Genomic DNA, 15,601 nt, shown 5'->3' with positions numbered 1-15,601 from the left:
CCTGGTGAATGACCATTCATTCATGCATATGGGGAGGGGGAAAACTCCAGCAAAATCTGCATGTGATTCTCGCTCCTCGCAGATGTGACTATAGTTAATCTATCCTTAGCAGACTGGGGGAGCAAGGAGGCTGAGGAGGAGGAGGAGGGGGGGGTTGGCCGGCAGCATCAACATACAGCTCATTGTTGCCTGGATGTGACCCCATTCAGGGTCATTTGGCATGTGACACCACTTGAGGCGGGGCCAGATAGGAGCCGTAGAAATCAGCCACACAAGGGGCCGTAAAAATGCCAACCCCTCTATTCCCTCGGGGGCAGGGTGGAGAGGGCCTCAGCCCCCTGACACACACACACACACACCCTCACGGGGCAGGCTGGCCAGAGACAATAGGCAGGGCCAACGAGTGCGGGTGTGTTTGTGTGTGCCTGAGGGACACGGAATAGCGAGCGAGAAGGCGAGGATCGGCCAGGGAGCACGACCAGGCCAGTTGTGATTGGCCGAGCAGCGGAGGGGGTTCACAGATGGCAGACGTAGGCTGAGTGGCACGGCCCGAAACAAGGGGTGGGGTTAAGAGATGCCCCCACCCGGACCATCAATCACTGCTGACCCTCTCCTTCTGTTGCCCACCCCACCCCCGCTACCACCATTACCACTCCACATCTTACCGCTAAAACACTGCTGCCACCATTCAACACCCCCCCCCCCCCCACACACACACACACACACACACACACACACACACACACCAGTGCCCTCTCCAACCAACTGCTTCAGTCAACACCCCCCACCTCACAGCATAGGCTACATCTGCCAATCTATCCAACCCTCCACACTTTCACTCTCACACTTTCCAAAGACCCAGTTTCAAAACATGTACATAGAATGCATATGAACCAAAATTGTACAAGGTCAATGAAAAAAAAAACATGACATTTTGCTTTCTTGATCAAGGTTTTTAATGAAAAGATTCTAAAATGACTTCTCATAGCTGTACATTAAGACTGTAAGACTGTGGATGCCAAGATGACTTCACCTCTGTACATTGTATTGTGTTCACATAACACAAAAATTTGAGCTGCACGTTTCCCATGTAGCTCTGACCTGAATACAAGCTCTCCGAGGAATTGAAACGTGAAACCGTGGTGTTGTCAGAGTACCATGCTCAAGGCTCTTATGAAAGACCAAAAATATATATATATTTAAACCGACAAAGGTATATTCAGAAAGGGAAAAAAGCCTCACATGTTTTAGAAGCCTAGAGGGATGCATCTATAAGCCAACACCTCCAGCACCAGCCACTACAAAGCTGCTCCATTAACAATGAAAGAAAAAAAAAATAATAATCTGCAGCAGTCGGCAATGGTGGAGAGTGTGTGATGGCCTAACAGTGGATTGAGAGTTGAACATGTTGGCATGGTTGCCACAGTTGGGTGATGCCATGGCCTGAAACTCATGACAAATGGAGCAAACCCCACCTGGCCTACATACAAGAGACTTTGGTTTGGTTGACTCAGGTTTGGTAGCTCTATAGCAGTTTGCCCTACGTGGCGCACTGAAGAGGATGTGCTATGAGAGATGAGAATGAGCGGCTCTAGTGTCTGTTTGAAAGTGAAAACAAATGAGCAATGATGAACACTGTTCTAGCAGCAGCAACAGCAGAAGAGAAGTTCACTTTGTGGCCAAGCACCTTACATTTTTTTTGCGCACTTGGTTTAAAGCTTTGGAAGGACAAAGTGAGGTGATAAAGTGATGAAATAAGGAACATGTAAAAGGCATTGAAAGTGCAGTTCATCAAGCTCAAAATATACCTCTATAAAACATTAAGATGTGGGTGAACGGCGTGTGTAAACTAAAAGCGACTAGAGCTGGGCACTCTGCATGAGGTAAAATGTTCATTTTTTACAAAAAGCTTTGGCCTTCATGTGTTACTAGTGAGAAAGAAAAGCCATTTTTTCGCATGAAAGAGAGACGTCAAGCAATAAAGCCTTGATGCGTGGACATATGACAACACCTACTTGGCTTCAAATTATTGGTTCCACATACTTGAGTCTGTTCCACCATTCTAAAGGTCCCCATTCCGAGTCAAGTCATGGAACTGTACAGACACGGGGTCACATTTAAAATCGACAAACAGCTTTCAAGTGTCCATTACAGGAAAACACGTTTCGGAGCACATGCATGCTTTGAGTGAGATAAGGATTATTAAGTGATATTAATTCCACCCTTTCTTTCTGATGAGCACATCACGAGACCTGTACATTCCTTCTCTATCTTCGGTTCTTGTGGGTTAAACTAAGGGGGAGGTTATGGCTCTGTTCTGCGTCATCATGCTTTTGTAATCTTTCAGAATTTCTCTCTGCTTGCTTTCAACGTAAAATCAAGACCCTGAAACACCTTATCTCACCCAAAGTGAATTTTTAGCAAAGTGAAAACAGGATAAAAAAAAAAAAACCAAAAACAAATAAATACATTCATCACTGACAATAGACATTTGATAAAAAAAGTGAACACTGTCAATAAGTGTTTGCACCAATGTGGTTTTGAGGAGAGGCCAGTCTGAGCGTAGGAGCTTCTTTTTTTCCACAAACAGGCAGCTCATTGAACAAAAACAGCGACGGCAACATACTAATAGAAAAGACTAAACACCGAGAGGAAAGACAGAGGACTCTTTCCACTCCACAACATATGCAGCAAGTAAAATCCTAAAAGATTTACTTTGAGGTAAATTTGTTTTGTGTTCACGGTTTCCACGCCTATTTACATAGCTTTGGAAAAAAAAAAGCAAAAAATAAAACAAAACACTAAATAAACAAACAAAAAAAATGAAGCAGCAGAGTATTCTGATAAAAGTCAATTTTTATGCACTTAAGAGATATGTTCTTCAAAAATGCTTATTGTTTGCCTATAGGCTACAATCGCTTTTTTCCTCAGCATGTCTGTAGAGGCAATCACAGAGTGGTTGGTCAAAAGTCAAATACCCCTAGCAGTCATATGAGGATGCCCAACCACACCCCTTAAAGACATACAGCTACGGGTTTTGTTGTTGTACAAGATAACTAATGCATTTTGAGATTTTTTTTTTTTCCTTTCAGACGGTGACCTACACAGAAGCGTTCTCCGATTGGCCTCTCCTCACCTGAGGTCTGAAACTGTAAGAGTTTATGTAAACAATGAGATTATACACAAGTATCTCTATACCAGACAAGCTGTCAATCATTCAAAATGTGCTTTGGTTTAGAAAATAGTCTGTAAATTTGGGTATGAGCTTTTTTTAATCTTTGTTGTTTATACAATTTATGCTTACTACTATTTTTTTTTGTTCTAAAACATTCTGGAGGTTAAAGTAGTTTTTTTCATGAACACTCCCTACCTTTCTTTCAAGGCGCTGTTTGAAATGGGACACACTCTCTTAAAATCTATTTTCATAGGAAACTAGTGTTTTGCTTTTCATCATTAAAATACAGAAATTGACACAGTATTGACACAGTCTTACAAATGTAGTTGAAAGTTCCACATTTAAAAGCTGCAGAACCATCCCTGAAGTCTTGAAGTAGAAATATTATTGTCACAGTTTGAAACTTTGTCGTCTTCCCCCCACCCCCCTGCTCTCTCTTTCTACAGTTCTCAGCTATAATCTAAATGCCTACGAGAAAAGAAAATCTTGCCACCCAACACTTCTCCTCATAGACATTGATGGTAAAACTGATTAAGTGCTGACAAGTATGCAAGAGATCAACAGCAACTTTCTCCTGGAATCCACCTCCGTAATAATGGATGACAAGGGAAGAAAAGGGAAGGGGGAAAAAACATTACGAAAATTAAGTCTGAGCTGAGGAGTTAAGTGGGTTAATGGCAACCAGCTCGACAGAAAAACATGGGTGAAGTTAAAGCATATATTTTTTGCCATTCTATGCCAGAGATCACTATTATAAAAATGTACGGGTGACAATGAGAACACCAGCGAAGATAATGACCGGCTGTAAAGCACTGGTGTGCAGCGGCAGATCTCAGCCCAGCACGGTTGGTAATAAACTTTAGTGGACTCCGTCCACGACAAGCCCACCGGCTCATCATGTGAGATGATCTACCCCGTTTCCCCCAGCGCTAGTAAAAAAAAAAAAAAAAAAAAAAGGAAACAGAACCAAACATGACCTGGGCTCTTTCCCATCTTCGCTTCAAGGTGGTGGAAAAAAAAGAAAAAAACGATGGTCCCAAACACAGACAGCGTTACCCAACCGTGGCTGTGTAACGTCTGAGATAAAAGAACACACTTCATAAACAGACTGTGGCAGGGGAGTGGGGGGGCTATGATTCCAGGATAAAGTTGCCTGTAAACAGTGCTCAACAGTTCATAATGACTATAGCTGCATCCTACGGTCATCGACAGTAAAAACCCCTCGCATTGGACTTTAAGAGAAAGAACCATAACAAAAAACAACCCAAAACGGAATGCTGACGGGAGTTGCATTGAGAAGGCTAAGATTTACACAAGGAATGCAATACACTGGAATTGGCCTTTGGAGTTTTGTGAATCTGTCTTAAACTTTTGCAAGAAATGGCATCGAGGAATTCAGCAGAAGTTTACATGCACCAGTGTTGCCTTGTCAATCTGGATTACGTAACATTCACCCTAGTGTCAGTAACCTCAGAGAACTGTCAACAAAGTATCTATTGGATAATTAAAACATTCTGAAACCATGCAATCCTTTTTCTCACAACATTGGTCAACAGTGATACTTGTGGTAAGATGCCACTCAAGTGGGCAAAAGTTCAGCCTGAGACAATTTCTATTGATACTAAGAGAAACCATGACAGAAAATAAAAAAAATCAATCCAGTGCATCCATTCCTCCCTCAATGATCTTCCAAAAGTATGGTCAACATGTAACACACAAACCTAACAAACGTCCTAATCAGTTTCAACTTTTTTTGTTTTCTTTTTTTTTTTCTAATTTTTGGTCTGAACTAAAATAAATTAGTCCTTCTGAAGTTCTTCAACAAAAAGTCCTCCTGAAGTCGAAGTAAGGACATGGAGACAGAAAGACACTGTTGAGAGACTACTGTAAACTTCAAAGGCAAAGCCACCGGCCCACCGATCAGCAGAAGTTTAACACAAGTGATCATTGGTTTTAGTACAATGCCAAAGACTAACAGAAATTTTCCCACTATGTTGCACTCTGTCAAGAACTAAGGAAAAAAAAGAAATATATATATTTATATATATGCTTGGGAGAGATCATATTTCATCAGCTGCAGTGTCGATTTCCAATATTGAAACACTTTGGTTGTGAACTTCTACAGGAAAGTTTAGTTTGTAGCCATTTCTCCATGACAATATCTTCTCTTTGGATTTCACTTACATAAACTTTACATTTTTATCATCATCATTTGCACTAGGCAAGAAAATTACAATACCTTAAATACATGCGTCCAAGAAGCTATTTTCTACTATAATAGGTTTAAAACTTTGTAAATGTAGCATTAAAACCTTTGTTGAGAGATGGGCAGGTTACAAATATTTGAAAAGCCTCAGCAAACTTTTATACATGTCAGGAATCCCCATATTTCCATTAATGAATGTATTGTTCTTAAGAAGAATTAAGAGGTAGCAATGTGACAGGACTATTCAAATAGACCTGCCTTTTTTCAGTGAGGGAAAAACAAAACTGTAAAAACACAACAGTACCAACAGAATCTGAAGCTTGACATTCACTAAAGAGTCCCCACCCAACCCATCACCCAAGCCAACCCCGTCACTGATCCCCAAAGGAAATATCAAAAGAACTTCCAGTTTAAACATTCACAGAAGCATAACAATAAGTTATCTAAAACAAGTACCATTTTGTTTGGCTTTTTCTTTGAGTAAACCCCTATATACTATGAGTAAACGACACAGCTTAAAAAGATTCCAATGATTTCTCGTACCACGTTCCCACAAGACTGTCCAGGTGTAACTGAGCTGTGGATTGATGTGTGTATGGGTTTATAATTACTCTCCTGCGGCCACTGGGACAGCCTGCAGGAACATGGGTTTCAAACCAAAAGTGCTAAAGTATGCAAATGATGACCAGTCTTTCAAGATGGAGGGCACTTCAAAAAAAAAAAGGAAAAAAGGGGTGAGAAAGGTCCGCGGTTCAGATGTTGAAATCGAAATGTATGAAAATAAAATGTATTTTTTACCAACATAAAAGGTTTATCCAAAGACAGCAAACTATTTGGAAGAGAGGAAGAGAGAGAGAGAGAGAGAGAGAGAAAGTGAAGAACCTTCCTCTCCTAAGGTGAAAAAAAGCCCTGCATATGGGATGGCTCGTCATACAGCCAATTCACTTTGAGGACAGCTGGTTTGAAACCCATCAGGACAACTAGTCCAGCGACACAGAGAGGCATCATTGTGGACACGTGGTATTGAGCAGAAATCAAAGGAAATGTTTGGTTGGATGCACAAAGCTTTCATGAAACACCACAGTAATGAATTCAGACAGTTCCTACTTTTGGTATGTCTGACAACACTATCTTTGAGACCCCCTGGAAACACTTATTTGCCATAGTACGGGAAAGTTTTTTTTTCTTCTTAAATCTTCCTCTGAATTTAAAATATACGTTTATAATAATCTTATGGTCACAATATACCTATTTGTCTCAAGGACTTCCTTAACGGACTTTAGGATTCTCCTTTCCCAAGCCAATACGCCACAGCAGGATACTGATCAGGAGATAAAGTGTGTATGTTTGGGATACCAACAAAACCCCCAGACCAACTGGACACGAGACATCACAGAAATGAAAGCTTACTGCCAAACAGACTGCATCTTGTTTGTAGTGGTCTGGTTGTCCTATGAAGTCGTCACAAAAACAGCATAAGTACCCCAACCATACATTCACAGCATGTAGTAAAGTCAGTTAAAAAAAAAAAAAAAAGGAAAATAAAAAAAAATCATACCGATTTCTTTTCTTTGAGGAGATCATGATGTTTTTTTCCATGGTTGGAACTTCCTTAATATTGACCACTTCTCCCAACTTGGAAGGCAGGAGAAAAACTCACCTATCCTCTCTCTCGCTCCAGACAAAACTAACTTGACACCTACTTTTGAAGTAAGAGTGTGCGCTTTTCTTTTCTTTTTTTTGACGTGAGACGCGCTTATTGTTGTAGGTAAGAGGGTTTTCCTGGGCTGGCAGTCTTTGGCTTATGACGGGGAGGTGTGCATTCGGAGGTGACTGATGAGGTTGCGCTGCTGCGTGAACTTGCCACCGCACAGCTGACATTCGTATGGCTTCTCGCCCGAGTGCACGCGCATGTGCTCCGTCAGCCGGTACTGGCGGGTGAAGCGCATGCCGCACTCCTCGCAGGCGAACGGCTTGAGGCCCAGGTGGCTGCGCATGTGGCGCGTCATGGTGCCGCGCTGCGTGAACATCTTGCCGCAGATGTTGCAGGGGAAGGGCCGGGTGAGCCAGTGGGTCTTCTCGTGCTGGCGGAGCGTGGCCGGATCCTTGTAGCTCCGGCTGCACACCGAGCAGCTGAAGCGCCGGGCCTCCCCGCCCGCGGCCAGCGCCGCCTGGGACGACAGGTCCTCGGCCTCGGCCTCCTCCTCCTTCTGGTAGGAGTCCTCCTCCTCTTCCTCTTTGATGTACAGCTCCTCCTCCGTGTGCGTCTCCACGTGGGCGTTGAGCTCCTCCGAGCTGGGGAAGCCCTTGCCGCAGGGGATGCACACGTACAGGTTGTCGCCGAGCGCCGGCTCGAAGCCCTCCTGGCGGTAGACGTAGTTGGCGCTGTTGCGGCCGCCGCTCTCGCCCTCGCTGTTGCCGCTCTCCTCGCTCTGCTCCTGCCCGTTCTCCAGGCCCTCCTCCTCGTCCTTGCACTGGTAGGAGCCGTCCGGGCCGATGGTGTTGTTCAGCCGCTTGGCCACGCCGTTGGGCAGCGCGGCGCGCTCCGAGTCGTCGGCCTTGTTGGCTTCGCCTTTGACCCGCGGTCGGCTCCGGGCGGCGGGGCGCGAGCGCGCGCGCGAGGGGACCTTGCTGTGTTTGTCTGCGTCGGCGGGCGGCGGGCCTTCCTCGCTGTCTCCCCCGCCGTCCCCGAGGTCCATGGGCTCTCCACCGACCAGGCTCTGAGGGTTGGTGGTGTTCTCTTCAAACGAGGCACTGTTGGCTGTGGATTCTGAGGCAGATTGAGGTGATTCTTGGGGGATGCTGCTGGGGCTAACTTCTTCCGTGGCCGTGCTCCCAGACGGGCTCTTCTTGGACAGGTCCAGGCCCAGCTCCTGGATGCCCCCGCTGTTGTTGTTGTTGTTGCTGCTGCTGATATTGTTATTGTTGCTGGTCATGGTGCCGTTGCTTCCGTTCTTACTGGTGGAAGGACTGAGGGAGTTGGCCGTGGCCCCGATGAACATCTCGTCCTCGGACAACTCTTCGTCCTGCTGCCGCTTAGGCTTTTCGCTGTCTTTTAACCCTGACATTTGCATCTGAGTGACGGGGGTGGAGGACAGCCTTTGGTTGCGGGAGGTTCGTCCATTGGTGGGTGTGGTCGGCTTGTTGAGGAGAGACCGCCCGGTGCGCTTCAGCTTCTTCCTACACAGGGCAGCCAGGTCGTGGAGTTGGAGGTAGCTTGCTGCCGTTAGGAGGGCACTGAAATTGTGGTCATTGACCTGGTCTGAGGACAAAAGCTTGCCGGTGTAAATGAAGTCTAGTACCTGCCGAAACACGGACGGGTTGACCATGTCTGTGTCCAGATTTATCAAGTTATCGTGGAGGATCAAGGACTTGAAGTAGATACTGCTGGCTGCCAAGATGTTCTTGTGGGCCCGGAAGAGGGCATTTTCTACCACTATGATCACATCACACAGATAACCTTTGGCTCTTTGTTGGTTTAGCTGCAGCAGCAATTGTTTGGCATGATTTGGCAATTCCATTTCCAGCTTCTTCTTATCTGCACCTACACAACCTGAGGAGGGAACAAGAATCATACAGTTAATACAAATTAACTATGATTAACAATAATAGCTGCCTTAAAATCAATTTAATCACACAAAAACGTAAACACTTGCAACTCAGATTATATTAAACCATCATGGAGACATTTTCACCCAATAGGAAGCTACTGTGACCTTACAAAAATAGAGTGGGGACATGAAAATAAGAGCCAGAATAGTCACATGACCCATGACTTATCCCTGCATAAAATGTAGCCTAAAAAAGGCCTTCCAAGGCAGCAAGAACTTCAGAGGCTGAGAGACAGTAATCAACCTCTGGACACTTTACAAGTTGAGGAAACTCATCACACACGCAAGCATAAAAAAAATACTCTAGGAGAGCAGGCGTAGGGTAAATGTGTTGACCCAATAGTTGGTATTCGAACTTTAAATCAGCAAATTTTCATCTTGTCTGAAAGTAAATGCTACAAATACTTCACAATGTTGGGTTATGGCAATTGTTCAGATATGAATGAGAAACAATTAAGACCTGATACCATGTGGAAAGAATGTACCACAGTGATTTAATATTTTGACGGTTCAATACCAAGCAGTGTAAATATGGCACGTGGCATGGCACACCAGCAGAAATCAGATATAGCATCGTTGTTTGTTAACCTTCTTGCAAACACATGGTTGAGCAAATGTTTCTAGTGTATGTTTAGGAGAAATTGACAAAAAAAGAAAAGAAAATCCATACTTTGACGCCCATTAAAGGTAAAAAAAAAAGAAGGGGGAAAATAAACAGAAACACTTTTTTGGGTCCACACCACAAAATTGGTATCATGTTCCCCGCTGTATACCAATACACAGCTTAGGGACAATGGAGAGGGGGGAGAGCGGGGAGGGCCGAACACCAATGATCTGCATCTCTCTTTTTACAGGGAGGCAACGGAGCCGTCTTAACACTCCTGCCAGCGGCTGGAGCTGCCAGCCTCCAGGGTCATTCCCTTTGTTGCAGGGGCAGGGGCGTTGGGGGGAGGGCGGCCGGCAGACGTCCCAGGCCTCGCTTGCTATGGGGGACCGAATGCAACCTGAGCTGATGGTTCACCAAGGGTGTGGTGAGAACAGGTAGGCTAAACCAGCAACCCCCTCTCCTGTTCACCTTCCCTCCCAGTGCCCAAGCAGGCCCTGGCTTGCAGCAGAATCTTTGAAATGCAACAGATAGAGATTTTGGGTTTTGGGGGTGTGTGGGGTGGTGGTGGTGATGGTATTGGTGGTTGGTTGGTTGGGGCAACGATCCTTTAGAATGCTCCAGAAGAAAAGGTCACATATGGTTCTCTTTTCCATTTCCATGGTCCAATTTCAGCAAACACCCACAAGCAAAGAGGCTCTGCTGGATATAATCTAGAATGTGCTATTTAACCAATTCCTCCGTTGATTTCTCTACTACTAACCTAAGGGATTATTTAGCGTTATGTTGACCCCATTCAGTATCAAGCTCACAACAGTTGACACAAAACGGACTAAAAACCCAGAAATGCTTCAGTGCTGCCCTGCGTAAACCAAGTGGCCGAACTCAAAGGCACTCAAGAAATCCTAGCAGCAAAAAAAAGGACAAAGGGAGAAAAAAAGCAACAGTAGACACCCATTTGCTATCACAGAGCCAGCAGCTTCATTCTAATATCTCGCCCGCTAAATTAGCCTCCTATCAGCTTCAACAGTAAGGGCTGGGCAGATGAGAGGAACTATAAATAGCTCAATATGACTGTGGATGCAAACATTAATACATATTCTTGAAAGGATTACAAAATGAAACATTATTGGATTTCTTTTCCTCTAGCCAACCAAATCCAACTGAAATACAGAGCTTGATAAATAAATTCTAACCTAACCACACACACAGTCTTCCAGCATTTCTAAACCTTTTATTTAATAGGGATGAGACAAGATTAGAAATGAGATCCAATTTGAAACCAGCTCTTCTATTCTGGCCTAGTAACTGTTTAACAAGAAAAAAATTAAATCTTGCTTTTGACATTTCAGTTAGATTATACTCATTCAGAAATCTGTGGAGAAAAAAAGATCTATAATGCTGACTAGAAATACTGAAACAAATCAATAATTCTTCTGTTTAGTCCACTCATGCCTAGTCATGACGCCTTTCTAAACGTTCACAGTAATTCACTGCATTGCAGAAATCATAAACAAAAGCACCACAGTCTTTTCTTTTGACAGCACAGACACATCCTGAGCCATTGTGAAATGGCAGGATTCAGATGGCCTTGAGAGCAAACCGACTATTCTCTAATCAGAGAGTGAGAAAAAGCAGTCATTCACATGTGCAAGCAACCTTTCATGTGCCACAAGACGCGCTGCAATTTGTTCACACGTGCAGTGAGCAACCCAGAACTTGATACCCAAAAACTAACACGATTATTGTATCTAGTGCCATACTGGCCACGACATAGAAGCACTAGTTAGACTAGTGATATACCTTCACAACCAATGGGGTCAACACAACACGTAGCCTGTAACCCACATATCATATTACCCAAGACCATTCAGTGGTATTACCTTCCTATCAATATGTGATGGCAGTCATGCTACACACACACACACACACACACACACACACACACCATACCTGTGCCCACCGGAATAATAGCTTCAGAATACTCCTCAGTGTCGTCTCACACACTCACACAAACATTCACTTGCCCCCTTCACCTATGAATTTCTATTCACTGATACATTCAACGCCGCTAGGCTGGTGGGCGTGATAATATCACTGGGTTAAGTATTTTTAGCTTTGGTCCACAATAGTATCGTATAAGGATTGGTGAGATAGTGGCCCACATCTGTTTGCTAAATGTTGATATCTCAAGAAAGCCCCACTCCCTACCAAACGCAGACCCGGGAGACGTTTGAGATGTAAAATTATCTGAGACTTGCATGCAACGGGTTGATAAGGCACTGCTGGGTCTTTTATTGGCTTACAGACATTTCTTAACCTCCACCCCAACCAAAAAAAAAAAGCTACCTTTTGAAAAAAGGCAGACAGGTCCATCTCAGAAATGAAACAGTCCTAATAATCATTGAGGTGACGTCTGGAGGCAGCAAAGCACAGGGTAAGCAGAAGCACCCTGGTAAGGAGCATGATTATCCTCGTAAACAAGCTTATCCTGTGCCGCATACCCTCTGGGGGCCTGCTTTTACTGTTTAAATGCAAACTACCCACAACTAGGAGTTGTGCAACTGTGGGGGAATGACAGTGCAAGTACTTCAGTATGGATTTCAATGAAAGCTGAACGGTCCAAGTGGAAAAGTGACGGACAACAAAATGCTTGTCACCAAACATCAATAGCGATTCCACACATCTTACGTCTGCATACAAAACAAATGTTTAATCTTGCACACATGTTTCGGACCCAAAGCCTGATCGAAAATGTGTTGCTGTAACAGCCTGAGGTCCAGATAAGACAGAATCAGTTATCAATACATCCTCACCCACCCTTAAGCAAAGACCCTCATCTTCCCTCTACACTGCTCTTTAGCCCAAAGGGAATCAGACGAAGTCCTTCCCTGAAGCAATATACGGGTCTAAAGTTCAGAAGCACTCACTATAAGGTTAAGATAGGGAGCCCTCAGAAATACCATACCACACCAAAAAGTAAACAACTCCAGTTTCAGTGGTCTTTCTTTAAACTTCAAATTAATACAAACATTATGGTTTCTTCTGCTCATTGTCTGTTTTCACACACACACACACACACACACACACACACACACACACACACACACACACACACACACACACGTTAGGCATAACTGCCAAGAGCATTTAGAGGGAGGGACACAAAAACTGGCATACCTGCAACTGGTGCAATGAATGAACCAGTAATCCATACCGGATCACTAGCCAATTAAAACATTAATGTACAACTATACATTTAAAACAAGTCAGATGTTACTACCTGAATTATCCCTTTTAAACCTGTAACTACCTACTTTACATGTTAGATACAGGACAAAAAGGCACTTCCCTCTCAACTCAGTAACCATCACATGCAAAGGTTGCACTCTCGTTTTGACAGCTTTCTTTAACTGCAGTATTTCACAACAAACATGCAAAGTATGCGTGACAAGACAGGTTACAGGCTAGATTTTCCCTGGGAGCAGACTACTGCCGCCTCATAAGGTTCTACTAGCATCAAGCTGATATAAAAATAATCAGAGTTCTGCAAACAGTTTTCCCTCTCTGAAACTACCTCCCTGTACATGGAAGTGAAGGGACCATCTCTGCACCAGCCTAGACCCCTCACCTCCCAACCACAGTCCAACACCAACATCATCATCATCTAAAAGATGGTAGAAATCCAACTGGTTGGATTGCTCAGATGTTGCAAAAAAGAATGATATGGTTGACTGGACTGCACTATTAAAAAAACAAGAACTTCCTTAACTCCAAGCAAAGTCATCATGCACGTAAACTGAAGTGAACGATGAGAATACAAACATTTAAGCTGTAAACAGGCTGACGGGTGCATTTAATTCACTGTTGAATTGAAATGATGAATCATATCTCCTCCGTTTGAAACTAAAACTTGACATATCCAGAGACCGATATATTCATTTAGATTACGGCACCACCAATAAATATCCCCTAACTGAGACAACACACTGTCATTTCAATCAGAACAAGAAGGAATCCACTGATTTCTTCTATATATACCGACAAAATCCATGAGAAGATTGGCATTTGATCTCAACGCAAACAAAAACACTGTAATACACCAGCACCCCTCCCCCTTCATTAAAATGGATGAGATTAAAATTGGATTCGTTTGGGAAAACCACCCAATCTTTTTGTTCAAGAACGGTCAGGTGTGTACCTCGTGTGCGTACAAAACAGTTTAAATGAATTAACCGCTGCATAATTAACTAAATTACGCATCCAACCAAACACAGCATAGGCTAAGATTGCGGTAACTACAAAAATGTGACAAAACATCACGAAATAGGAAATGTCTCCCACATGCAAAGACAACTCGGTGCACCGCTCAGTGAAAAAAAAAATCTGTTTTCATATGGAGATCGATTTGTTTCAACTATGCGTAAACATTGTAGCCGATGTGATACAAAATGTGACAGCACGCGTTCTGGATTAATTTGCAATCAGCTGTGGTAAACACTAAAAGCGTGTCATACGTAGCCTGACTGCTCAATCTAGTGTATGACAAGTGTCAACAAAAATAAAATAAACCTGAGAACATTGCCATACCCCAACAAGAAATCAAATTTAATTAGCTCGCTAGCGATGTAACCAAAGTTAGATAGCCTAACATTATCGTTTAAAAAAACAGTCACCAACTGAACAGTCATGTTACGCATATAAAATAAACCAGCTTGCAGAAAACTGATAATGAAATAGCAGCACAGAGCATGAAATATCTGTAAGTAATTGTTTTTCTTCTCTTCTCAAAAACAAGACACACCGTATGAGCTGTGATGACGCGGATCAAGGCTTATCTGAGCCCATTAGCTGGTTGCTTCACGTTTAGAGAATGTTGCTAGATAAAATTGATTGATTACAATATTAAGGGTCAATGCCGAATTAAACTCCAACGAAGTTATTTACACAGGGGGGAAAAAACAAAACCGGACACGTCGACGATCATATTTCTCTCGACAGCACGACGACTAAAGCCAGGCAGAACGTATGGCGAATATTGCACAGCCACTGGCAGGCTGGTAGCGCTGGCGCTGCACTCGAGCTCCAAGCTTTGAACAAGAGAAGACCCTGTGGGCACGCGATAAGAGGCAAACGTTTGAGGAATCTCGACTCGCTTTCAGCGCAGATTGAAATCAAACACAAGAGCAAACTTGTCAACCATTTTGATTTTCTTTTTAAAACACAAAATTGCAAGAATGGCAATGAAATAGATACCTTAATACATCGAAAGAAGGTCTTCAAATAGCCATCCTGTTTTCTCATCTCACAGCCTTCCCAGCGCCATCTTGCAAGCTTGTGACGTTGAAACCCTCACCCCTGACCCAAATTTGAATAAAAGCCAGAAGAGAGGGGGCGATAGGAGAAATACCTCTGCCAGCTCAGTCACTGATTTGATTAAGCGTCGGAGGCCAGGTTTTGCAAAATTTGCAAATGGCGTTTTGCCCCAAGTGTTGCCAAATGCAGGTGTTAATCTAGCCACCCACTAGCTTAACAATCACCAGCAAACTGACAGTAGGCTATACTTTGCGTTACAACGTATAGGCCTACATCTTTTAAGTGAAACCGTAGGCCGATACTAGCCTAACATAGCCACTTCAATACATTTCACAAACCATTGATGGTATGCAGGTAACTCAATACAGGTTTGCCCAGTTGCATGTCTAACCCAAACCAAGGCTACTTTCATAATTAGACCTAATACGGCAGCACCGTAATTCTTATTTTTTGCTTATTCCACTTAATTTGTCCAGGCAGACCAGGAAGTACGCCTATGTTAATTTGTGGCAATTATGTGAGGATTATGCCGAATTAAAATGTAAATGAAATATGTGCAAGATCGCCTCTCATTTAAAACAAAATAATAATAATAAATACTTTTCTTCGACACACTTCATTGAGATTAGTATAAGCAGACTAGTATACGCATAGGTCTGTTGTCTTCATTTTTTGTAAACTTAACCATC

General features: G+C 43.4%; 1 protein-coding gene across 2 annotated transcripts; it reads right to left on the bottom strand.

Moving 5' to 3' along the window:
* Positions 1–938: 938 nt before the first annotated feature.
* Positions 939–14,976, bottom strand: hic2 (hypermethylated in cancer 2). Of its 2 annotated transcripts, none has more exons than XM_062528158.1 (2): positions 14,853–14,976; positions 939–8,934 (listed from the first exon to the last, which is right to left on the bottom strand). In XM_062528158.1, the coding sequence occupies exon 2, from the start codon at positions 8,900–8,902 to the stop codon at positions 7,184–7,186; it is 1,719 nt and encodes a 572-aa protein (XP_062384142.1). In that variant the 5' UTR covers positions 8,903–8,934; positions 14,853–14,976; the 3' UTR covers positions 939–7,183. The 2 variants fall into 2 exon arrangements, with proteins under 2 accessions (XP_062384142.1, XP_062384143.1); XM_062528159.1 differs by lacking the exon at positions 14,853–14,976 and adding an exon at positions 14,401–14,414.
* Between the last annotated feature and the right edge of the window lie 625 nt (positions 14,977–15,601).

The sequence above is a fragment of the Sardina pilchardus genome, chromosome 23 (genome assembly GCF_963854185.1).
Source record: "Sardina pilchardus chromosome 23, fSarPil1.1, whole genome shotgun sequence".
Classification (NCBI taxonomy): domain Eukaryota; kingdom Metazoa; phylum Chordata; class Actinopteri; order Clupeiformes; family Clupeidae; genus Sardina; species Sardina pilchardus.
Note: the sequence above shows the minus strand (reverse complement) of the source record. Positions and strands in the feature narration are given on the sequence as shown.

Excerpts from the sequence above, each read along its gene's own strand:
- hic2 (XM_062528158.1), bottom strand. The coding sequence starts at position 8,902 with ATGGAATTGCCAAATCATGCCAAACAATTGCTGCTGCAGCTAAACCAA.